Source organism: Chelonoidis abingdonii, chromosome 8, assembly GCF_003597395.2.
Source record: "Chelonoidis abingdonii isolate Lonesome George chromosome 8, CheloAbing_2.0, whole genome shotgun sequence".
Lineage (NCBI taxonomy): Eukaryota > Metazoa > Chordata > Testudines > Testudinidae > Chelonoidis > Chelonoidis abingdonii.
This window is the reverse complement of record NC_133776.1, coordinates 42,957,988-42,983,224: the sequence shown is the minus strand read 5'-3', so window position 1 is coordinate 42,983,224 and position 25,237 is coordinate 42,957,988. Positions and strand designations below refer to the sequence as shown.

Below are 25,237 nucleotides of genomic sequence, written 5' to 3'. Positions count from 1 at the left end.
TCCTGGCTTTCTTGCCTCTCACTCCACTCAGATTGTAGGTCACAGTTGCTTTACTACCTTAATATAATGTTCGCTATAAGCATTCTTCCCTCGAAGGGGTAAGCAAGAATACAAGTGGAATTCTTAAGTGTCTCTTTAAAACACTTTATTTTGAGTTTCTCTTTAAGTGTGACACAACTTAGGGAAAACTGCTTAGTTGCTACACTAAATGAATTTCAAAGTGTTGCAATCTGAAAATTCTCTATTGTGCAGCTGATAGGCATACTATACCAGTGTTGTCCAGCTTCAGTATAAAAATCAAGCTAGTTTCCAATCGCTGTAGTCCATATCAACGTAATTCCTTTGTGTAACAATTATGAATTAAAGGATTTGGTCACAAGTAAAAATCAAGTTCAGTCATCCGAGATCTCTTCATCCAGATTGATATCTGTAGTATCAATATCCTCCAGATCCAAGTTATCCAAATCATCATCCAAGTCTAGTAGTGCCTGAAAGAAGGAAAGCATTCAGGGTTAGGTGCCAGGAAGAAATTTTATTAGTTATATATGTTGTAAATACTTCAGTGGCTGATGTTTGCAAACAAACTTTGATGCAGCTCTTTAGACCTAGCCACAAATACTGCTGCAATTTAAAACTAGAAATAGAAACTGCTTTGCAACTTGGAGTTGAGTTAATACCTTCTGTTAAACATACTCTACTCCTGCATGTGCAGCTGTTCAAGCGAAAGCCAGCTGCTGGACTACGTGGGACCTACTTTTGACTGAGTGAGCACACACACCCTTTCCTAGCTGGGTATTTTGCAGACTTCAACACTGACTAGTGGTAAGTCAGTATCCTCACAAAATAAAGTGAAACTTTACGGGACAGTAGTCCAGATATGCTAATCTATGTATCACCTTTTCCCTGGTGGAGATTATCAAATACCAAAACTTGTAAATTTCAGATTAGCTTTCCTTCCCATCTCAGAGCTATACTTTTGAAACTGAAGTATACCTTTTCATCTTTTGTCATTAGAAGAGGATCAGAGTTTCCTGGAACTGGAGGAGCCACTACTGGTTTAGGAGATGGAACTAGTTCTTCCTCTTCAGATTCCTTATGAGATGAAAATGAGATTTCATATTCACAAGTCTTTTTATATTTATTTAAAGCTCTGCCTAAAAGTTCGAATTAAAGATGCTAGCAAATCATACTTTCTCGCAAGGGTTTGTTTTTTCCATTTGAAGTCTCCAAGGTTTCCCTAAGTAGCTTTTGAACAGCACTTTCCAGTTGCTGACATTTGATTTTAGGTTTCTCTCGTTACAGTGGAAGTCACTTACAACTGAGACCACAAAATAATGCAACTTCTTACACAACAGCAGCATGGAAGCTTCATAGTTTCAATTTAAGAAATTCATTTCACTTTGGAATTTTGTTCTCAATTTATATTTTCAAAGTGAGTTTTTTAGGGTTTACTATGGTAAAAGTACATTACTTTTACCATAGTAAATAAGGCCCTTTGTTTTTGGTTTTTATTTTTCCTGGGATTTTCAGTGTTTACTACAACAAAAACAGCTGAAAAATCAGTGTAAAAATCTATTTATTCTTCTAGGTAAATATCAGTTTATTTTGGTGGACAGCAAGATGGAAAAAAGTATTCAGTAGATTAATGCTCTGAACAGATTTCAATATGGTTTACTGCAAAACTGAAATAGAACTCAAAACAATGCCACCTCTGAGTTTAAGAAAACAATACATCTCTATTCAAATAAAAACTTTGATTTGGCGATTAAACAGTTTACTGTTGTAGATGGAGTTACAACACTAAAATGGGTTATTAGCTAACCACTTGAAATGGTGGCATGAGATTCATCAGTACATTCAGATGCACCTGAATTGTGCCAGTTTGTTTATTACATGTATCTTCTAGACTAATACAACCTTACTTCAACAGGCAGCTTTGCATATACACAGATTAATGTATTATCATATTGTGCAATGTACTGTATTTTCCTAATAAAATGAGGTTTTATATCTTTGAATGATATAAAAATAGGGTTAAAATCAGAAAAACACTTTGTAAAACTGGTGATTTTTAAAGTAAAATGAAGGGGCTTAAAGATGAAGAATGTGCCTATAAGAGAAGGTTCAATTTACTCCCTTGGCCTTCTACAGGATGCTTGGAAGGAGGAATATTTAATGGCATAAGTCTGAGAAACACAAAGCAGGACAAGGTCTGCATTCTCTCTCATTAAGAGTTCAGAGACAGTTGTGCGGTTTAAAGCTCTCAAAAGGTAGTACCTGCTTAAAAAGGCAGGCCTTCCAATTACTGCAGGAGCAATGGAAACTGATTTCCCCATCTGGCAATTTGTGCTATTTTATAGTAGTACACTGGCTATTAAAGAGGTTAAGTTATCTAGTCATCATTTAAAAATGTGTTGTTTTTATCACTTTAGTAGTCTAAAGTTTCAGGCTGTTGGAAACAGTACCACAAAGGAAGATTTAGCTCTGAGTGATTCATCCTGCTGAAATTTATTAGATATTTGCACTTGTAATCAGAGCAACAAGCTATTACTCAGATGTAGCAACCATACAAGATGTACAACTAAGAATTTCTCACAATCTTTCAGAAATCAAAGAACCGTCGCTTAGCTCAAAATACCAAACTTGGTTTGTTTTTGATGACATACTTATTTCTAGTGCCCCAATTGAAGTACAGCAACTTATGCTGGTGGAACAATCTGTCAGTAATAGCTCAAGAGGTCAATAAAACTTGTGAAAGTATATTTTGATGAGCAAGAGAAAAGTGACCCGAAGTAGTAACAAAAGTAAACTAGAGCAATAATTTGTCCATTAAAGGTGGGTGTAGTGTCCCCAGAGTAGCTGCTATATTGCATAATACCAGATCCTCCTCATCCTGGAGCTTTATTGTACAGTTGTATCACTGACCTGGGATACTACTACTCCTGAAGGTTTGAAACCTTTTGCTTCTTCCAGTAAATTTCTTTCTTCATTTGGCTAACAAAACAGTAGAGAGAAAAATACTCTTACACGAAAGTTCTTGCAGTAAAAAATTAAATATCAGAGCTCCATGTACAGAATCATCATTTATATTAAAACAAAATATATTACTTACAGTGACAAGTGGGTATTCCTTAGCTGGCCGCAAGTCAGTATGAGTTTCCTTTACGTAGTCTTCAACAACAAATGCTTCTTTTAATCCAGGGAAGAGGTTTTCATACTCCGTGGGATCAGCCAGGGACTCTGCAGCTTTCTGATTGACTTTAGAGAGATTCTCTCGCCACATTTTTACAACCCTGTTAAACAAACAGATATGCTGTAAGCAAAAAGTTTTTAAAGGAACGTATTTCTACTTTAAATACATTAAGAAGTTACCTTGAAACTTGGCTTGGCAAATATGTACGTGCTAAGAAGGCAGCTTCTGGCAAACGTCCAGTTTTAATCAAGAGTTCCAAACAACAGTCAACTCTGGAAGGTTAAATATTGAAGTTGTCAATACAGTAATACTGTTTTTTTCTGTTAAAATACAGAAAAGCAAGTACTGCATTTAATTTATACTTTATGATAAAGTTGCTGAAGTAATGAAAACCAAATGTTAAGTCTTTCTGCTCAAACCTGAAGTACCACATTTTATTGTAAGAGATGTAGGATTATCAGTCTTTCTGAAAGGCCACTTGCAGTAACTGTTAGGCACCCCAGAGTAAGCAAAATGTAGCATGGAACTTTAATCCTGAATTTCATTTTGAGAAAGTTTTATGGTCAAGTACAATCCTAGTATAACATTATAACCAAGAGTTCTGCCAGGGATTAATTTGGCATTGATCTAATTTGTGTTTTTAGTCTCTCTCGAATATGACTAAGAAAAATACTAGGTAAACTTTATATTCTAAGTAATACTGAGTTGATAGAACAAAAATAAGGTACCAGTCCACTAACCAAAAATTTTATATACATGCTTTATGACCCATTGGAACTTTACAGACTAGAGTGTCTTTAGTATTATTTTGGCTGATACAGAAGACAAAGCCCAGTTCTACTTGAAGTCAACAGCGGTTTTGCCATTGGCTGCAATGAGAAACATCTTTCCTTTTCTCATTGAAGAGGAATCTGGTGATCTAAAATCTCTGCACCGTGAATTAAGATTTATAATCTTATTCTGGAGGTACAGGAATTTGAGTGAAGTGTTCTGACAAGGCCAAAAATTTCAAATGTCTTCATAATTTTACCAAAACAAAATAGCTCTTTAAGACTAAGTTTTAGCAGACAGGAGAACTGTAATGAAATGGCAAAGATTTTTCTTCTAATAAACGAAATTTCAAAATATCAGGCTTGTCACGTTAAAAACTGAGCGCTTTTGATTTTGTTTAAAATAAAGCATTTGAAAGCTTTAGAGCATAGCAAACTGTGTAGAGTCACCAGTCTCTTGGCATTCTTGATTGAGATAATATTTTATATCGAGGCTTCCATCCCTGTATGACCACAGCAAATTTATCTTTTGCTTTAAAAAAAAAAGTGCGAGGGCGGTGTCCATTATCAAACTTCTCCCTAAAATAGAAGCGACAGATCCTCCACTGTACCCAGGCTAGTGATCACTAATAAGCATGTCCAATTACATTACATTACAGCAACAACTCCCAATTAGAACAGTCTTGTTAGTCACATGATGCTGGCTCTCTTCCATCTCATAAGGGATAGCTAAACAACAGGAAAATATTCTATTTCCACATAAGCAATTGTAGCATACCTGTGGCAGCCATCTGATCAGGAATTTGAGGTGTGACCCACTTCAATCTGAGTATTATAAAAATAGTGAACATGAACACAATTCAAGCCTTGGTTTGCTACTTACTTTCCCTGCAAAAAGTAGCTCATAAAAGCTACATTGTTCTTGCCATCTTTTTCTGCTCCCTCTGCTAGCTTGTTCACCATGTTAGCATTTCCTGAAGCTGTGGCCAATAGCAATAAACCTCCATAGTCCTGTGCATGGTGCAGACACTCCTGGGCTAAGCCGAACTGGCATTTACTGATGGCAAGCTCAGCAAGTTGCTTCCACTTCTGTTCTGACTGTAAGAGATTTTCCATATTTAAGTGTTTTAAATTAAAGAACAACACATTTTTCACATTATGGTTTTTGTTTTGTTTTTTTAAAAGACTTCTTTGAAAACTGCAGATTAGTAGGAGTATAAGTTCAGGTCTCCTATCTCAACTTCATTTTTATTAAAAAATAACCGTGACAAAATTTTAGCCTTACATATAAGGCACTGTCAAGTCACAGGCAATACAAAAAAATTCACAGAAACCTGTGACCTGTCCATGACTTACTAAAAATAAAAGTGACAAAATAGGAAGTGGGAGGGTCCAGCACCCACCACTGCCTTGGCTTGCAGTGGCTGGGGAGAGGGGCCCCTGCCGCTGTGACAGCTGGGAGCTATGGGACAGGAGGCTCCCAGCGGCAGAGTTCCCCAGCTGCCCGTGGCAGCTGAGAGCTCTGGGGCCCCCGCTGGTTGACAGCTCCAGCCCCACAGCCAAAGCAGAAAATGTCATGGAGATCTCTGGCAGTCACAGATTCCATGACCTCCATAACATAAATTGTAGCTTACTTATATGTATTTTCCCCTGCACTCAAGATGTTGGAGTTCAAATATCCGACCAAGATGCCAATATAACGGCTATAACGGCTATAGATTAACACGGTTGTAGCATCACACAGACTATTTTATACACACACAGTTTCAGTGACTTTCATGTGGCAACTAGTAGGATCTTCCCTTTAGTAAGGGGAGGAAAGCAAGATGAAGAAGGCACATTAGAGTATTGCCAAACCTAGTGTTTAGTAATTTTTTGTTTTAAAACTAAGACTTGCAAAATATTTGTAATAATAAAAAAGCATACTGTAACTTAATTATTATCTGTCCATCCTTAACTTTAAGATGGACACTTTGTTCCTCTTACAAAATAACACAAATGACAAGGGAGGTGACCAATCATCTTCTATTGGATCAACAATGGGGGCGGGGGGGGAGAATAGCTCAGTGGTTTGAGCACTGGCCTGCTAAACCCAGGGTTTTGAGCTCAATCCTTGAGGGGGCCATTTAGGGATCTGGGGCATAAATCTGCCTGGGGATTGGTCCTGCTTTGAGCAGGAGGTTGGACTAGATGACCTCCTGAGGTCCCCCTTCCATCCCTGATATTCTATGAATGTCTGTTGGTGGAAGGGAAAAAAATTTTAAGCTTACACAAAGCTCCTCTTCAGGTCTTGGAAAGAGAACCAGCATGTCAAAGATCAATCAAAATTGGTGCAGACTGCTAACCATAAGTAGGTCACACATACTGTAGGAGATCACTTAAAGTGGGCAATTAACAAGACTATCCTCAAAGTTAGTTATGGGCCAGATCATCTATACTGAGCACTAGAAGTGGAGTCTTGGTGTTCACCACCTGCAACTAGCAGGTCTTTGGATTCAGTACCCATCCATTCAGAAGTCCTGCTCCTATGCACCAATTCCCCGCTGTGTTTCCCTTCCTTCTGGTCTCCACTGTAGCTCCAGTAAGAGCACACAAAATTGGAAGGTAGTTATGATCCTGACCAAATACGTATTCTCAGGAAATTTAGGTAGGTTTCCAGAGGGACAGCAAACAGAACATCCTCCCTCCCAATCCACAGAGCTCAATTCCCTATAGAGCACCTCCAGGAAAGTTTCCTCTGGTCACTGGAAGGCAGGGAGAAGGGCGGAGACAGTGCAGGCTCAAGGATCTGATCTCCATCCCCAGATCCTGATCCCTCCTTTACATGAGGCCTAGTCCTCTGTTAAATTCATCCCAAGATGTGCAGGTTTTGCAGTATGAGCCTTGACTGCCTGTTAAGATTAATCTTATATTTACCTCTGCTTCCACTGCAAGCTGGTATGCAATCTTTAATTCTCCAAGCTGAAGAGCAAGCTCAAAGCGATGTTCAGGATCTGTGGATACTGCAAGAGCTTGTTGTTTGAAGCCCTAAAAAGATTTTTCAAGAGTCAAATTGTAGTCTATCAAGTTCATCAGCAATCTCTGAAATTTCATTCTGAACACCAAATCATCTCCCTTTCCCCAAGCCAAATTGACTGTTGTATAAAGAACAGAAATGACTGCTTTATTCTTAATTACTAATGTACAATATTTAGTAATTTTTTTTAGTAAGTGTTTGGTTTATGCATGCAGTAATGTGAGAATTCCCTACTGAGTAAACTGAAAGGTTAAACGAATTACAATTTACATTTACACTGTTTATAGTCGCAGAAACAGTTCTCTTGCCTGTTTTTCAAGAAAATGTGCAACTCTGGTCCTCTGTTCCTTTGGAATTGTAGGAAGAACTTTGTCAGCCATACCAAAGTCTCTCCTCATTACTGCTGTCTGGTACTCGAGCACAGAGACCAACAAGGAGTAACTGACAATGTTTAGCTCTTTATCACCCAGATAAAGCCTGTTGTCCTTGGGGATATACCCTAACAGATACATCGTCCTATAACAAAAACAATTTTCAACAGAAGATTCAGTACATTTTATGATAGCAAGACAGTACTTACTATTCTAAAACTTACTGCAGTTTTACTAATGATAGACGTCCTATTAGACAATTTTTATTATTCTGTGCAATATTGCAGCAATGTTACTCGGTATACATTAAACTAATGTGGTTCGAAAAAGTAGTGCATGCTAAGAAGTCAAACAACTTAGTGACAAGTTGAACTGTTTCATAACATGTTTTAAAATGCATTACAAAATATACTGACAGAAGAATATAAACTAGATACTCACCTATCCAAATGGGCAATAGTGACAATTTCTCCTCCAACATAGTAGTTCAGTCTGTTCACAGAACTGGTGTAAATAAAACAGTCACCAACCCACAACCCTGTTTTTACAATCTCCTGAATCTCACCAAGAACCTGCCACAAAAAAATAAAAATAAAGCGATTTTGGTGATTAAAAAAACTAAAACACACCAGCTACATATAAACATTAGGACTGGGACAGCCATGAAAAGCTCCCCCTCCTCCCAGATGAATTTAAACACTCCATCCTCCACAACAGGGCAAGTTAAAGATGGAATTCTAGATACAAACTGGAAACATGCACATTTGTTTTAACATTTACAAATATATTCAGTAAAAAGCTTTTTCACAGAGGATTATTAAAATCTGGATTAAATTATTCCATTTTTGACCTGGACTATGTACAGCTATAGCTAGAAAAAAAAAATCCTTGTTAATACTGCTGTCTGATTTACTTGTTAGACAAGGGCACAGCATTTTCTTCTCAAGTGCTTGTTAAGAACATTATTCAGCACATGCCCACTAACCAAGTTTTGAACTTTAATTAAATTTCAACAACATTTGAAAATTGAAGGAGAATTTGCACTACTATTTCACCCAGTTTTATGTCTGAAAATAATAATTTTAGTTACCGTATATACTCATTCATTAGCCTGTTCGTTTATAAGCTGACCCCCCAAGATAGTCAGGTAAAAATAGCAAAAACTGTATGACCCTTTCATAAACCGACCCTATATTTCAGGGGTTGGAAAACTTGGCTTTTAATCTATTGGATATGCAGAAGAACAACTGTGGAACAGGTGGGCTGTGGAATTTTTTTTAGCGTGTTAGGGGGACAGGGGGGCTCAGAAAGAAAAAGGTTGAGAACCCCTGTATTAGAACACAATGCTGTAGGAGTTAAAGTGGAAAAATGGTAACAAGTTTTTGGTTTTTTTTTGTTTGTTTGTTTTTAAAAAGACATCTTTACATATATTATATAAGATCTTTATACCAAGTTTCAACCAGAAACAAAATTTTTCTCCAATTAGCTGCCAACACCTCAAAATAGAATTTCCAATAGATGTTAAGGCACATTTATAGTACAGCTATAGTAATAATTATTCTGCATGATACGCTAACCGTTTACAGACTAAAAGTCAGCTATTACTGCACTCAAGGCTTGATCCAAAGCCTACCGAAGTCAGTGGAAAGATTCTATTGACTTCACTGGACACTGCCCTAACTGCATTCCACTTTTAACAGCAGTTACCTCAAAGGCATCTTCAATACCATCTTCAGTGACTCCCTCATGAGTTTCTTGCGCTGCTGCAACTTTTTCAGACAGATATTTCAGAATGAAGAATGATTCCTCTGTGGCAATACAGACCAGCTCACCCGAGTCAGACCAGAAAATCTAAATAAATAAAAACAAAAAATAGCATTTACATTTTAAGGTGCTGTGCTAAGAAAGGAGGACACACATGTTTTATCAAAATATTTGTTCATTTGCACATCCAGTGTAGGGGCTTAGAAGACAGTGTCTAGGTAAGAGTCTTTCTACTACAAAAAATATAAAAAAATTATTTTTTTTTTTTTATCTTTAACAGCTTCATGAGATTAACAAATTCAGAAAAGCCTGTAGTATATTCTAAATGCATCCCTGATATGACAGGTTTTTTTTATATATATATATATATACACACACACACACACACACACACAGTGACATCTGACAAAACTCACATGTTTGGGCTGAATTTCGATTCTGCGTATCAATTCTGTGTTATCCCAGTCATAAAATGCCAAGCCATTAACAGATCTGACACCCAGTAAGAAACCTCCATAGATACCTGCAAAGAATAGCAAACGTGGAATTAGTATTTCACTAGCAAATATTTTTTCTAGCAAAAGAGTTAAGATCTGTAATCTAGCAGATTTAGGAAATACAAATAAAATCCACCTTCTGCACCAAAATCAGGTTTAAAGGACTTCTTCTCTTTGAAGTTCTTAAATATCTTTACAACGCTGTTGCTCTCCCTGATTGCATACCTAAATGCACAGAAAAATGCACCATTACAAAACAATTATCCAGACAACAAGATAGCAAAATGTTATATTGTACAGCCATAAAGAACTGCTATAAAGTACTAGACATGTAGGCTACTATATTTAATATTTCTTCAAAATTAAAAGTGCATTCAATATATATAAAAGTTTCATATAATCCAAGCTATAGAATGCTTGTTACTCAATCCAGCTTATAACTTTCAGACCAGTTTATAGTTTGGGTAGTCTGGAAATCAGCAGAAATATATTTGTTTAATACAACGCAAAATAAAAACCACACTTACTCTGAAGAATCATGTGCCCATACGAACTCCTGTGCAGAACCAAAACTCTTGTTCCTCAGAGCCATAGCTGTGTAAATGATGTATTCACCATCCCCACATACTACTACAAACCTAAAGATTGAGAAAAAGAATATGTTGGTGTGGAAATTGTGTGTAGAGACTAATGGGCATCACTAGAAGTAGATCAGTCATCTGGAAGGTATATTTTTCTTGTATGGCATATTCGTAAATTTTAAAATGTCAAGAATTCTGTTTTGCAATGGAAAAAACAAAACAAAAAAACAAACAAACACAACCTATTACCGTCCATTAGGGTTGTGCTGAATGGTCTGAGGATAGATTTCGCAGCTCCCCATATCCTTTACAGCCAGTGGCAATCTTTCTCCATCTTTAATTTCAGCATCTCCCATAGCTTTCAAGTTAGCCTGTTGTACCTCTGAGTGTTTAGCCCAAATAATTTTTCCATTTGAATCCATAGACATGGCAGGTTCTTCACGGCCAAGCTAATAAGAACAGCATATAAAGATAGTAAAAACTAAGCATCTTTGGCCCATTAAGTTGTTCAAATTTAATTTAATACACTTTAAATACTTATGGCTCTTTTGGAATATGCCAATAAATTGAAGTGCCCATTTTTTTAATCACTTCACAGGCTGTCTCAGTATTAAAGAATAGCTTAGTAACGAAGTTTGTGGCAATGGGCCACCATTTTCATTTATGCTTCCCAATTTAATATTAAGATACCTTAACAATAATGCTGCCCTCATCATAACCCAAAGCCACATTATTGGATCCTCTCAGACTGGCCACGCACCACACCCTCTCCATGCCATAGTTGAGAGTACTTTCCAAGCGGTACGTGCTCGAATGCCAAATGCGGACAGTTCCTGTAGGAAAAGATATATGCAATTTCACTCTTCTTTCTCAGTAGTAGGCCTATTAAACATTATGGCATTTAACAACAAGAATCCAAAGACCACATATGAAACTAATACCTATTATTTAAACTTTAGTGAAATAGAACCTCAATCTTTCAATCTCAGCAGTCTCACTGATGCTTGTGGGGAATATTTGGTATCTCCCACAAGTGTCACAGAGGCCAAAAGGGGGAAATCACCACAGAACAATCTCTTGGTGGAGCTTGATGGATCACAGGGAGGAGAATGACCTCCTGAGGTCCCTTCCAACCCTGATATTCTATGATTCAGAAGTAAATTAGGAGCTCCAAGCTGGCAGGCAGCTCTCACATGGCTGTGCAGAGACAGTGAGACGGAGTTTAACTGACTGGGGCCTCACTGCTTGCAGATGCCCTAGGCGTCTCAGCAGCAGTACTCCTGCAGTTCCTGCCTTCCTCTTAACCATGTCCTTCCACCCCCTCCCATGGGTTAGATTCACCTTTATTTGGGGTTTCCAAAAGAAGTACTCAAGGATATGAATGTGGAGGAAGATTGGAATTATTTTAAGTCAAAGCTGCAGAAACTATCTGAAGCCTGTATCCCAAGCAAGGGGAAAAATTCATAGGGAAGGGCTGCAGACCAACTTGGATGAGCAAGCATCTCAAACCAGTGATTAAGAGAAAGCAAAAAGCCTACATGGGATGGATCAAGGAAAGCCAGCGCTTGAAGGTCAGAAAGTGTAGGGATAAAGTGAACTGCCAAAAGCCAAGCAAAGCTGGACCTTGCAAAGGGAATTAAAACCAATAGTAACCAGTTTTATAGCCATATAAATAAAAAAGAAAACAAGGAAACTAATCCTTCCAAGCCTACAAAAGGGTATGTAACCTGCTCTACTGTCCATGTATATTAAGTCTCAGAAAACGTAAAGTTACCATCTTCTGAGCCTGTGATTATGATTGGCAGCTCAGGGTGGAAGCTGACACAGGATACATTTTGAGCATGCCCCTCCAGTGTTTGCACACAGGTTTTATTCTGTAAGAAGAGAAGATCAAGAAAACAAAACATTAACATTGCAATTTTCTCAGATCACTATCTTCAAAGAAATTTAATATAAGAATTATGTAAGCATGTCTTTAGTCTTCTTTCTGTAATCTTTACTTATGCTTCAATTTGTTCAAAGAACAGCATACTCTAGAGTCTGTCTTAAGACAAAATCCCAACCACCAAAAATGAATTTGTTCCCATTAGTGTAGCTGCTTCTCTGTTTTCTAAGCTAACTGGGTCCCTGTCTACAAAACACTTCGTTGAGAGCAAAATGGGTCAATATATTAATAGAAGACTCGTTAGTGCCTGTACTTTTTGCTTCAATTCCTGAAAGCCAAACATAGATCTGCATAGAATCACAAGGGAAACCAAGCCTAGTGCTATCTTTGTCCCACAGGCCCAACCTTTTCTTCTCTGCTCCTATAGCATTCAGCTCAAGCCACAGACTTATGAATGGATAACTTCACCATCAATACCCAAGCAACACATAGCTAGCTAGTAGGGGGAAGGAAATCACAGATGGATGGGACAAGGAACATAAGCAAGAACAAAAAGGTTGAATGCAACCAGGAGGAAGAAGAAAACAGACAAAATGATTGGAGAGAACAAGTGGATACAAAAGGAGACAATTATTCTCTGGACATACAGTAAAGCAGGGATGGGTGAACTACGTCCTGGGGGCTGCATCCAGCTCTCCAGATGTTTTAATCTGGCTCTTGACTTCCCACCAGGGAGTGGAGTCTAGGGCTTGCCCTGCTCTGGGGCTCCAGCCTTAGAGCAGGGTCAGGGGCTTACCCTGCTCTGCATGGTTCCCAGAAGCAGTGGCATGTCCCCACTTCGGTTCCTACACATAGGGACAGCCAAGGGGTTATGCACGCTGCTCCTGCCCCCAGAGCTCCAATTGGCCGGGAATCACAGCCAATGGGAGCTGCAGGGGCAGCGCCTGTGAACAGGGCAGCGTGCAGAGCTGCTTGGCCACGCCTCAGCGTAGGAGCCAGAGGGAGGACATGCTGCTGCTCCTGGGAGGTGCCTGAGGTAAGCACCACCTGGATCTTGCACACCGACCCCCTCCGAACTCCTTGGTCCCAGCCCGGAGCACCCTCCTGCCAATCCCTCATCTCGAGCCCCACCCCAAAGCCTATACCCCCCAGGCAGAGCCCTGACCCTTCCTGCACCCCAACCCTCAATTTTGTGAGCATTCATGGCCCGCCATACAATTTCCATACCCAGATGTGGCCCTCAGACCAAAAAGTTTGCCAACCCCTGCAGTAAGGGGATAGAGAGAGCATCTGGGTACCCAATCAATTGCAAGGTGACTGGTCACAAAATTAAAAAAATGGGACGCGTTACTCTACAAGAAAATAACTCCAATATTATTCAAGACAAAGTTAACTTTTAACATTCAGATTTAAGGTGATTTCTATATTTCACAGCCAGTAAAACAGAATGTTACTCATAATTTTTAAGCATACTACTTTTAGTTCAGTTTTTCCAGAAAATACATCACAGAATCTCTCTATTTTCTATTCAAAGATATGAAAACTCCAGAATATTTTTCTCCTCCATCCCTTTCCCTCAATTTCCATGCCTTTGTTGCTGATGGTGCCCAACCAAATTAATCTACTAAAGTATTCACGAAAAGGTGAACACACTGTACCTGGTAATCCCAAATCTTGACAAGGCGATCATCTGCTCCTGAAATGAGGTAAGGCTTGTCTCCACCACTATAATAATCGATGCAGTTCACTCCCTTTTCATGGCCTTCCAAAGTGAAGTTGGGTGAAGAAGAACCAAGCTGCCACACCTTGCAAAGAAAATGATCACCATACCTAAGTACTGATCTTACCCTCATGGGCCAGCACAACCAGATTGCACTATTCAGAGTTCATTCTTTCTTAAAATTCTAGAGACAGGAAGGATACAACTAAGAAGTCTGTACCACAGCATCCTGATTTCTTAAATGCAGTGAAAAAAAAAATCTAATTACACTTTGGGCCAATATTTCAAAGCAATAAAATAGCTTTGTCCTGCAATGGTCTATCTTACGCGTTAAATCCCTCTGCATGTATGTAGACTGAAAAACCTGCACAAGTACATATCATATTTACACGCACCATATGTCACCTTGTATGTACTAAACTTATTATTGTTTCAGAAATCTGACGTTCGAGTCAGAATTATACATATATCCTTTAGTTGTTAGTGTGGATTTTAGAGTCACAAATCTAAAATACTAAATGACGGTTCGTTAAATGGATCAGGGCAGGTTTCAGGTACATCGTGTCCCTAGGTGAAAACTTTGCCTCCTCACTACCATACCAAATCCCATTCACACATACCCATTAATCGTAACAGCTGAAGAAGTCTTGAAGCATAAGTGGCCCTTTCTACAGTCCTAATGCATAATGAAGGTTCCAAGCAAACGTGGGGAAATCTCAGTGCCCGGATGGCCCCATGAACCCAGTATTGCAGGAAAGGGAAATGAGACTCTCATTATAGACACTCTGCTATCTTGCATTTCCCTAAAACAGACTCTGAAAGTGGACGATTCTGACAATAAAGTTTCACCCCCCAACTCTTATTGGTAATCCAAATAGAATCACAAGAGTCCATACGTTTCTGCCAGTGATTCACATTTCAAAGATCAAATACAATAACTAATCTTGAGATTTCACAGATATATAAAGTGTTTATGCAGGCTCTGATGATTGTTCAACAAACTATAACTTGACTTATGTCATTCCAATTTACATATGTCCTTGTATATAGTATACAGTATTACTGCACATATATTTGTTTTATGAATTTAAACTTTTCTGTTGTCTGTACGGCTGTATTGTTGTATTTATTCTGTCTGGTAATTATTTAATAAAGTTTTTAAAAGGTATATTTATTGTACCTTAATCGTCCTATCCAAGGAGGCACTGGCAAACTGGTTATTATCCTTTGGATTTATGACAATCTGCATAACATAATGAGTGTGTCCTTCAAACACCTGAGAACAAGACCATTTTTTATCCCAGTCCCAGAGTTTAATAAGCATGTCATCTGGAAAAAAAAAATTCAAGTTAGTTTTAAATAATCATATACTTATCTTTTAAAAACAAAATCCTCTGTAACCCAAATTTCAAGGCCTTTCCATCCTAAAGGGAAGTGTTGCTACTATCAAAATGGACTCTACTCAGAAGACTATTTACCCTGAGAGGCGGGGGATGGCTATCGGGAATGCAAGGGCTGGTTTTAGTTCCCCACATCCCACCCATGCCCCAAAGACAGACATACCTAAGCTTCCATTTAATGCAGAGGAGTATCTAGCTTGTCAGAGGTAAGAACCTAGTAATAGTCTAGGCTGCTTAGCACAGCTAAACATTTGGTTCCCACTTCAGAGCCATTCAGTGTTCTCTTAAAGAGGACATTGGTGCTGGAGAATTGTACCGTTCTACTTTTTTAATGAAAGTCTGAAAGATTTCTTCTAAAAAATGTAGCAGTGGTGTGAAGAGACATTAACCTCCCCCCTCCCCCCCCCCAAAAAAACACACTGTGACAATTTAGGGAGACATCACAAAAGTCAGAGTGAAAGCTGAGCAATTGAGAGGAAAGTGATTTTAAATTACTGTTTCAAATATTGGTATTTTTGTTAACACCTCTCACTTCAGGGACTAGTTAATATTTTGGAGAAAGGAATGTTATTAAAACCTCAACACACACTCTCTTCAATTAGGAGGGTGTACATTATCAGCTGTCATAACCAAGACTTCCCCCAGGACTGCCAACCACTGTTTTTCAACAGTTTGCTTTATGTTTTGAAAGTGAAATCTAAAGGAAATTTGTGAGCAACATAGCTCATAGCTCCTGTACAGCTCCAGTGACCTACAAACATCTTGGAGGCACCTAGTCTGGAACTCTGAAAAATGAGTAGTTGCGGAAAGGGTCAAGTTTCAAAGATAAGCTTCAAAGCAAACACTGCAATCCTGAAGAGAATTTCTTCTGTTAGTATAAGGATTTAGGGCTTGTTTACATGACCAACTAGTCTGCAGCAAGCTGTGGTGTGAATCTACCCCTCACTAGTCTGCCACAAACTAACTGTCCATGTCAATCCTGCTTAAGCATACTAACAGTTCCTTGCTGTGCTTTGATCTAGTCCCCACATGGACAACTAGTGCATAGCAGGCTAGTATGGAGTAGATTCACACCCCAGCTTGCTGCAGACTAATTGTTCACGCAGACAAGCTCTTAGATGGCCTACTTTGTTTCTCACTGTTTTCTATATGATTTAGTCTCTTGCTTTATTGGTTATGTACTACTTTGAAAACAAAAAGGTACAAAAGGGATGAACAGCCTAATTCAGCACACACTAAGACATACTGAATTAAGCAAAAACTGCTTACACGCAGATCCTTGACTCTGCATAAAGCCTCCATTCCATCTAGTGGCTCCCAAACTTGTTCTGCCGCTTGTGCAGGGGAAGTCCCTGGTGGGCCGGGCTGGTTTGTTTACCTGCCGCGTCCGCAGGTTCAGCTAAATCGCAGCTCCCAGTGGCCACAGTTCACTGCTCCAGGCCAATGGGAACTGCTGGAAGCGGCGTGGGCCAAGAGATGTGCTAGCTGCCCTTCCTGCAGCCCCCATTGGCCTGGAGCAGTGATCGTCTGAATCTGCGGATGCGACAGGTAAACAAACCGGCCCATTTGGGAACCACTGATCTAGAGCGTAATCCAGCTATTCTTCTCACTGTTCTTGCAATATAGTCAGTTTAGCTATACTGTTTTGTTTGTTTTCAAGAGATACTACACCTCGGTTTGTTCTCTTAAACCCTGGCTCTGAAATGCACGCAGCATTTCTTCTTTTTGCTTCTAGGCATCTTGAAAACTAGTCTTCCTTCTAACTTCCAAAAGAAAATCTGACAGGCCAGTGCCTACTTTTTTCCCCCTTTAAAGATGATGATGAGTGTCAGGCTCAGTCAGAGCACTAATTAATCTCAGACACTTCTAAGGACTACAAATCAATACTAAAGGATCAAGATAACAGTTACATTTGCTTACTAGGGAATCTAGACTGAATGTTGTGAGCACAGCATGAAGCCAACAATTCTGTCTGATGAAAGGACGTTATGTTTAAAGTGTAAAACAATAGGACAACTCCAGTATCACTCACGCTGCAATCTTACTATGAAAACACTACAATGCTTCTAGTTTTAACCAGCAAAATGAAATTAATCTTGATATGTGTTAAACCCAAGTATGGCATGTCAATCTGCCAAACAGCAGATCATTAGCATGTAAATGAACTTACTGTTTGGCAGATATTAAGCAACTAGACCTTCAGTTCTTCTTTGACAAGAGCTTAACCTATTACATTTCAAATCCTAAGTAAAGTTGAGATTCCATTAAAAACATGAAACTAGCCTGAAAAGAAATAATTTGAGATGACAAATGAGAAGTAGGCTACTTGCTCAAGAATTCTTATTTCAGCAAAACAGTACAAGCCATGTAGTTTCTCATTGTTTATGAAATAACAGTCTGAACAGAGTTGTGAGAGAAAAAATCAAATTATACTGAAAATCTCTCTTACCACTGCTGGTCAGAATGAAAGGCTGAGTAGGATGTACGGCAATGCAACGAATATAATCGGAGTGTGCTTCGAACAGGTGAACTCTTTCCAAGGTATTGTAATTGAAAACTCTAATTTGCATGTCATCCTATAGATAAGGAAATAAAGACACTAAGATCAGCTTCTCTATAAAAGTATTTCACATTAAATAAAGGCTAATACTCCATCTTCAAAGATTCTTCATCCATAAAGTTCTTTAAGAATTGCCATCAAAAAAGTCTCAAGAAAGGAAACAATGCCAGCTAGCATAATTATTCTGACACAGTTTTGGTACAGAAATTTACATTACATGATCCTATTTTAAGGCATTTATAACTATGAAGAATTCATCTATGATCAAAGTTTCTCAAAGATGGTCTTAGCCCAAAAGGTCACTTTTTTTAATTTAAGCAAAGTCTAAAGTTCCTTTAGACATTTTCACATTATGTGAGCATGAAAAAGTGTTTTCCATGCATTAAGGGCTTTGTTCTACTCCCATTAAAGTCAATGGGGAAAATTTACATTGATATCAATGATATAAGATAACTGAAAAAGGCACTGCCAACTTGGATTTCTTTTTACCTATTTAGGAAATAATGCCCCCCCTCCAAAAAACAAAACAAAGTCCTCCCCGCCCCCCGCCAAAAACAACCACCACCACGTTAAAGCTCTTAAATATGACGTCCTGAAATCTTCACGTTTTTAATCCATTTTTTAAACCATGTTAACTTGGGAGCATAAAGATATCTAGGATAAATTTTTCAAAAGGTTTAGATGCAAAGGGCAGGGCACAAAGCCTCCTATCCCAGGTCAACAGACTTGGTTTGTGCTACCATGCTAAAAATACCTGTGCAGACAGCACTGCAAAGTTGTAGCTTGGGTTGCAGCACAGGCTCTGAAACCCACTCTCCTCCCTAGACTTCAAAGCCCGAGTTCCAGCCTGAGCCAAACCTGTACACAGCAATTTTTGACATGGTAGCACGAACCTTGCAAACCTGAGTCTGTCAACCCAGGATAGAAGGCTCACAACCACAGGCTCTGTAGACATACCCTTAGGGTCTGAACAGTTTGTGTACAAGGAGAAGCAATGAGCACTAGAGGGGTGTGATTTCTAAAGTGCACTGGTCTGCATAGATTCTGTTGGCAAAAACTAAGTCTGCATGGGCCAGTTAGTGTGCAACACATTGGTGCAGTTCAGAAATCACACCCCTGTAGTGACATTGCTGTTCTATGTAGACAAGTCCTAAGTCTCATTGAAAGTCACTGGGACTAGGTATTTTTGAAAACTTTATCCTAAATGTTTTGAAGGAAGCAACATGATATATGCTGGGTTGGGCCTACTCTTTTCTCCTTCCATATATATATGCCTATTTGTTACCTCTTCAGTATCAGCTTTCTAACTTCTGTCACTAGCAGGCAACATCTTTCAGAACTAGAAAAAAGCTTGCATGTGAGCTTCCCCCCAGAGATGTGTATAAGTGTTATTATGCCAATGCATAGAACAGAGAGCATAGACAATGAACAAGACAACAAAAAATGACAAGAAAGTTGAAGTATATGATAGCAAAGTAAGAGTACAAATTTTTCTACTAAATTTTCTTTTATGGAAATCTTAGCTTTTACTTGTTTCTATGGTAGATACAAAATTTTCAGGCAAAAAAAAAAAAAAGTGATTTTCAAGTTGACTGTCCATTCATTTAAAAAATATAAATGCATCATGGACAATTTTCAATGGGGTCAAAGGCATTTGACCCATTTGAAGACTTATTCCGAAATCGTAAGATTGAAAACATGATGGGCATACACAATATCTACTTTAATTACCAATTCAGACACACACATTGCATGCATATCTGGATGCATATTAAAATATAACTTCGTTTCAGTGATTGGATATGAGGGCAATATGATTTAAATGACAGATTAAAAATGTAACATGGAAATAATGTTTATTTCAGTGGTTACAAATAGAGATACGAGCATGTGTCAATGTACTTATCTGCAACTCTGCTTCTGTAAATATTAAAAAGGTTGACAGAAATATGCATGCAAAACTAATTCAGACTTTCTTCTTTAGTGATGCAATATTAGGGTTGAAAACATAAAAAACAAACAATGATTATATACAAGATATATAAACACACACACATTTTACAGCCTGTAAGGTATATACTTTGTGATGTCAACTGCTACACTTTGCTGACTTTTCATAACTGCAAGACTAGAATGGATTTATTAAGCACATTTTAGTATGGAGAAAGGAGTATATTCAATGGATAAAAGTGGCTTAGTGTTCTAAAAGTGAATAAAAATTTTTCTGAAGATTCTGTATTAAAAATAATTGAGGAAAAGCATAGAAAACAGGTAAACTTTTAAAATTGTATTATCTTGAATACAATTGCCGGAAATTATCTGAATTGGTAATATAGATTGGACCTAAATATAAAGTAAACCACCAATTTATATTTTTCTGTTTTTAAAATGAAAGTCTGAGCTTTAAAGTGCCATTCTGTTCAATGGCTTTTAGGAGAATGTTTTGGGGAAACGAACAGCTATAAACTGTTATCTTCTTCCAGTGTACAAGTTAATATCGAACCACACTTCTGGATGGTGTGTAAGAGTGCAACGAAGTAAAGAGAAAAGTGGGGGAATGTATATGAAACAGACAAACAGAAAATGACAACTTACAGCTCCGGTCACAACCCAGTTTTTTCTTGCCACAAATTTTGCAGCTCTGACTGGCAGGTCACATACTTCAAAGGTCTTCACTAGAGTCTAAAATTAGAAATATTGGGGTATATTACTGAGAAAATGTCAGTTTTAAAATCTGTTCAGTATTTCTTAAAACAGACCACTTTTGAATAGTTGCAAGTTTAAGAATGGTCAAGGAGCTCCTAGAGAAAGGGATCGGTACTCCTTTTTAACAGATGTGTGTATAAACATAAAGTCAGGTAAGGGGAGGTATTTACACTCTGGTGCCGCTCTGCATAGTCTTAAAACATTTAATACCTTCTGGAATAAACCAAAATGAAAATAATTTGCAAAAAATAAATCACATTGTATATAGTTAATAAACCCTGGAATTTATGTGATCTCGATAGGCCTTTCTTTAGACTGTTTCTTAATGTTTGTGATATCACCTGAACAACATATGCTGAGGCATCACACAGACTGCAAACAAATGAGCCTCAAATTCAAGGAGATTGAACAGAAAAAAATAAGTTCAAGATCAATTTTGTGCTTCACATCCCTACTACTCTCAATATTCAAGGCATTTAGCATATAAACAGAAAGCTCAGTGATGGGTTAACATCCTAATTTATCTGCTTTATATCATGGTACTTATTTGTCTCTGAGGCTACAATTTAAAAATGGACCACCTTTCGGTACATTGATCTTTAATGCCGCTTACAGTTAAGTGCTCTCATGAACCCTATGAGTTTCCTGAGAACACTTGGTGACTCTGCAAATTATAGTTTTTTGTTTTGCCTTCTTAAACAAAAAAACAGTGATTATTATTATTAAAAGTTCTTTCCATATATTTGCTGCAGAAAAATGCGCTTCCAATATCACTATCTTCAGGATACACATATCAATGAATTACCATATTGCTATACTGCACACACTCCTGTTTCTAATTAGAAACAGAATACAGTAGAAAAAGTTTACCTGTGTTTCATGATTCCAAACACAGACACTGCCATTGTACAGGCTAGCTAACATCCATGGTTCGGTGGGGTGCAAGTCCACACTCTTTACTCGGTCAGATCGAGCTGTTAGTTTTCGTTTAATATCGAGTCGGAGAGGCTACAGATTAGAAAAATTAAGAATGCTAAGTTATTCTTCAACTTAAAAATGGCATGGAACTGTTTTAACATATATGCAGTGTAAATAAGAAAAAAACTGAAGGTTAGACTTAAAATAAAACCAGTCAGTTCTGTTTTGAGGGCATATACCTCACACGCTCCTTAGCCTATCTACTTGTTAATTTAGTTCTTGTAAGAGAGTCTTTGGAATATAAACAAATACTGGCTCTGAGTGGCATCATTCCCACTGAATTCTCTGGAGCAGGACAAGGTCCCAGTAGAATGTAGAGGATTGTTCTTGTGTATTATTTCTTTAATCCACATGAATATATTGCTTGTGAAGAGGTCCTGATCTGCACAACTGGAAAATGTATCTACAGAATAAGCTCAAGAAAAGGAAGGGCAGTGCATGCTTCCAGACAACATCCTACCCAGTATGACCATAAACCTATACTGAGCGGATAGGGAATAGACAAGGCCACCTCAAATGCAAAAGAGTTGGCAAGTTTTAAGGCCCATTCTCTCCTTTGTACTTCTGTTGTGAATGTAGTGAGAAAGCCAGTTATCACAGACTGTGATGTGTAATGGAGACACCTGTCCATTAGGAATTGAAGGGAGTCTGACAACTCCTTTAAAAAAAAAAAAAAAAAAAAATCAAACAAAGAAGCCAATGATAGTTTTAAAAGAAGTACTACGAAGTAAAAAAAGAACTTTAAATCTTCCATTATACCCTGATTTTCACTTCACCTATAACTCTGGCAATACAAAACCAAAATTACCTAAAGTTTCACTGGTTGAATTCATGCCAAGGTAGTTTTTCTAGAATGAGGCATTTCATAACGTGGAAGTTCTAAAAATGATGACCTTATTTACTATTTAGTAACACCTATTTCTGCTGGTGACAGACACAAGCTTTCAAGTCACACAGAGCAGATCTGAAGCTCTGTGTGGCTCAAAAGTTGGTGTCTCTCACTAACAGAAGTTGGTCCAATAACAGCTATTATCTCACCCACTGTGTCTCTGTAATACCAATGAGCTGCACCTTTAACTGTCTGACTACTGTACCCCTTTCAGGAGACTGATTGGTCTTGCATACCCCAAGTTTCACCTCACTTGAAAACTATTTGTATTTTTATGTCTGATTTTGTAAGCAAGTGTCACGGCCACACTGTTACTGAGAAATTGCTTTCTCATTTTTACCATATAATTATAAAATAAATCAAACCTTCCCTCCCCCCAGTTGAGAAACACTGATATAGTATGTAGAGCAGCATAAACAAGCCATCATTTGTAGGAAGTTTTAATTTGTACTGATTTCGCTAGTGCTTTTCATATAACCTACTGTAAAACCAGGCAAATAGGTAGATGAGTTGATGTATTCCCTGGAAGACCTGTGTACCCCGAGGGATGCGCGTACCCCCAGCTGAGAACCACTGATCTGACACCCTGACCTGGTCCCCTCAGCACATCCGCTCCCAGCATCTCACGGGGGATAAACACCCGTCACGCACCGTCCGCACAGCCTCGGGGACAGCGCTGACCTGCAGGAGCGGGGAGCGCCTGGGGGTGGGGGTCTGGTTCCTTTACAGCCCCCAAGAGACCGGAACCCTGCACACTCCCATCACCTGTATGTCCCGGCCCACCTCCCGCCCGGCGGCCACTCCTCTGCCCCCCACCCCCTGGCGAGCTGGCGCCAGCCCCAGGGAGACAAGGCCCGGCCCGAGCTGGCGCCTCGACCGGACTCACCATAGCTCCGAAGCCTCCAACTCAGCAGCAGCCGAGACGTCGCTCTCTGAGCCCAACTGACCGACGTGGAGCTTCCGGCCCCGCCGCTCTCGCGACATGTAGAATGAAAACGAGAAGACCGTTCACAAGCGCATCCGCAGTTCAAACATCGCGGGACTGGGACTACTTGGTCCCATGGAGCGTGTGGGGGCCAGACGCACCTGCCTACTGTACTTAAACTAACGTACGACGCGCTATTAGCTTCCCCCGGTGGGAGGTGGTGCGGCTACCAAACCCCAGAAGCGGGGCCTAATGGGAATTATAGTTCCTTCGTGCCGTAAAGCATGCTGGGACATGTAGTCTTTGCACCTTGAATCAAGAACGGCGGCATCGGTTCGGTGCGCCGCGGTGCATGCTGGGAACTGTGGTTTCCATAAGGGAGGAAAACGAGAAGCTGTCATGGCCGCCCCTGCCTGCCTGATAAGGATTAGGGTTTCCCTTCGTCATCCCTGCTACAGAAGCGGTGGCCTGGTTGTTCACAGAGTGAGCACGACCCTCTGCCCCACTGCAGCGCGGAGTCCTGCCCTGATGCTCCCCAGCGTCCCTGGCACTGGCTGGGGCGTCCCTATGGCAGGCAGGACGTGCCCGTATGTTCCCACATGCCTGGGGTTGGCAGCTTTCTAATCACGCAAAACGGAACACCTTAGCCCCGCCTCTTCTCAGAGGCCCCGCCCCTGCTCGCCTCAATCCCCCTCCCTTAGTGGCTTGCTGTCCTCCATGCTCATTGGGCTGGGGTAGGGGGTTGAGGTGGTGGGGGCTCTAACTGAGGGTACAGGCCCCAGGGTGGGGACAGAAATGAGGGATTCAGGGTATGGGAGGAGGCTCTGAGCTGGGGCAGGGAGTTGGGATGTGTGAGGGGGTGCAAGCTCTAGGGTGGGGCTAGGGATGAGGTGTTTGGGGTACAGGAGGGGACACCAGGCTGGGAGTAGGGCCTAGAGATTCAGGGTGGGGGTGGGGGCTGCAGGTTGAGGCAGGGGTTTGGAGCATTGGGAGGGGTGACGGCTCTGGGCTGGGGGTGTAAGCTCTAGGGATGAGGTGTTTGGGGTGCAGGAGGGGACACCAGGCTGGGGGTGGGGCAGAGGAATTCAGAGTGTGGGAGAGGGCTGCAGGTTGAGTCGGGGTTGAGGTGCAGGAGGGTGTATGGGTTCTGGGCTGGGGATGAGAGGTTTGAGATGCAGGAGGGGGCTCCAGGTTTGGGGGGCTCAGGGTTAGGGCTAGGGCAGGGGGTTGGAGTGCAGGCTTACCTCAGGCAGCTCCTGATCAGCAAGGTTAAGGCAGGCTCCCTGCCTGTCCTGGCTCTACACTGTGCCCCGCAAATGGCCAGCAGCTCCAGTTCCAAAGCAGGGGGTACCAGGAGGCTCCACATGCTGCTCTCGCCCAGAGGCACCCCCACTTTCCAGCCAGTGGGAGTGCAGAGCTGGTGTTCAGGGCAGGGGCAGCATATGGAGTTCTCCGTGGCCCCCCGCCTAGGAACCGGACCTGCTCACTGCTTCCAGGGTGCAACGCGGAGCCAGGACAGGTAGGGACTTGCCTGCCTTAGACCCACAGCACCGCCAACCAAACTTTTAACAGCCCAGTCAGCAGTGCTGAGCGGAACCACCAGGGTCCCTTTTCAACCGGGTATTGCAGTCGAAAACCCGGCACCTAGCAACCCTAGACAAGCCATGGTGCCTCAGGCTGCCCCCAGAGCCAAGGTCATGGAAGCTCCCTCACTTTTTCCCCTTCTTGGGGTGGACTTAGTTTGGGTCCAGTCTCATCACTCAGGTTCCTCTATTTATCAATCAGCATAGTGATGCTGAGTTGATCAGACTCAAACATAAGGGGTAGTCATAGGGCAGAGGTAGGCAAACTACAGCCCATGGGTCACATCCGGCCCATGGGACCATCCTGTCCAGCCAAGGAGGCTAGCCCTCGGCTCCTCCCCTGCTGTTCCCCCTTGCCCACAGCCTCAGCTTGCCGTACCACCTTCCTGCCCCTGTGCT

The 25,237-nt window shown here is 40.3% G+C and overlaps 1 protein-coding gene across 2 annotated transcripts; it reads right to left on the bottom strand.

The window, feature by feature from the left end:
- Positions 1 to 128: 128 nt before the first annotated feature.
- On the bottom strand, positions 129 to 23,488 carry COPB2 (COPI coat complex subunit beta 2). Of its 2 annotated transcripts, XM_032797111.2 has the most exons (22): positions 23,217 to 23,488; positions 21,334 to 21,471; positions 20,353 to 20,439; positions 17,647 to 17,773; positions 14,978 to 15,126; positions 13,736 to 13,882; positions 11,967 to 12,066; positions 10,883 to 11,025; positions 10,442 to 10,641; positions 10,139 to 10,249; positions 9,748 to 9,836; positions 9,531 to 9,637; positions 9,058 to 9,201; positions 7,792 to 7,922; positions 7,288 to 7,495; positions 6,880 to 6,990; positions 4,847 to 5,061; positions 3,373 to 3,465; positions 3,113 to 3,293; positions 2,926 to 2,994; positions 994 to 1,092; positions 129 to 488 (listed from the first exon to the last, which is right to left on the bottom strand). In XM_032797111.2, exons 1-22 carry the CDS (start codon positions 23,217 to 23,219, stop codon positions 393 to 395), a joined length of 2,748 nt encoding a protein of 915 aa, XP_032653002.1. In that variant the 5' UTR covers positions 23,220 to 23,488; the 3' UTR covers positions 129 to 392. The 2 variants fall into 2 exon arrangements, with proteins under 2 accessions (XP_032653002.1, XP_032653003.1); XM_032797112.2 differs by lacking the exon at positions 994 to 1,092.
- Positions 23,489 to 25,237: the final 1,749 nt, after the last annotated feature.

Coding starts and splice junctions, on each gene's coding strand:
- COPB2 (XM_032797111.2), bottom strand. Junction 11,026..11,966: donor AATCACAGGCTCAGAAGATG/GTAACTTTACGT, acceptor CTTTTCCTACAG/GAACTGTCCGCATTTGGCAT. Junction 7,496..7,791: donor ACTATTGCCCATTTGGATAG/GTGAGTATCTAG, acceptor TTTTTGTTATAG/GACGATGTATCTGTTAGGGT.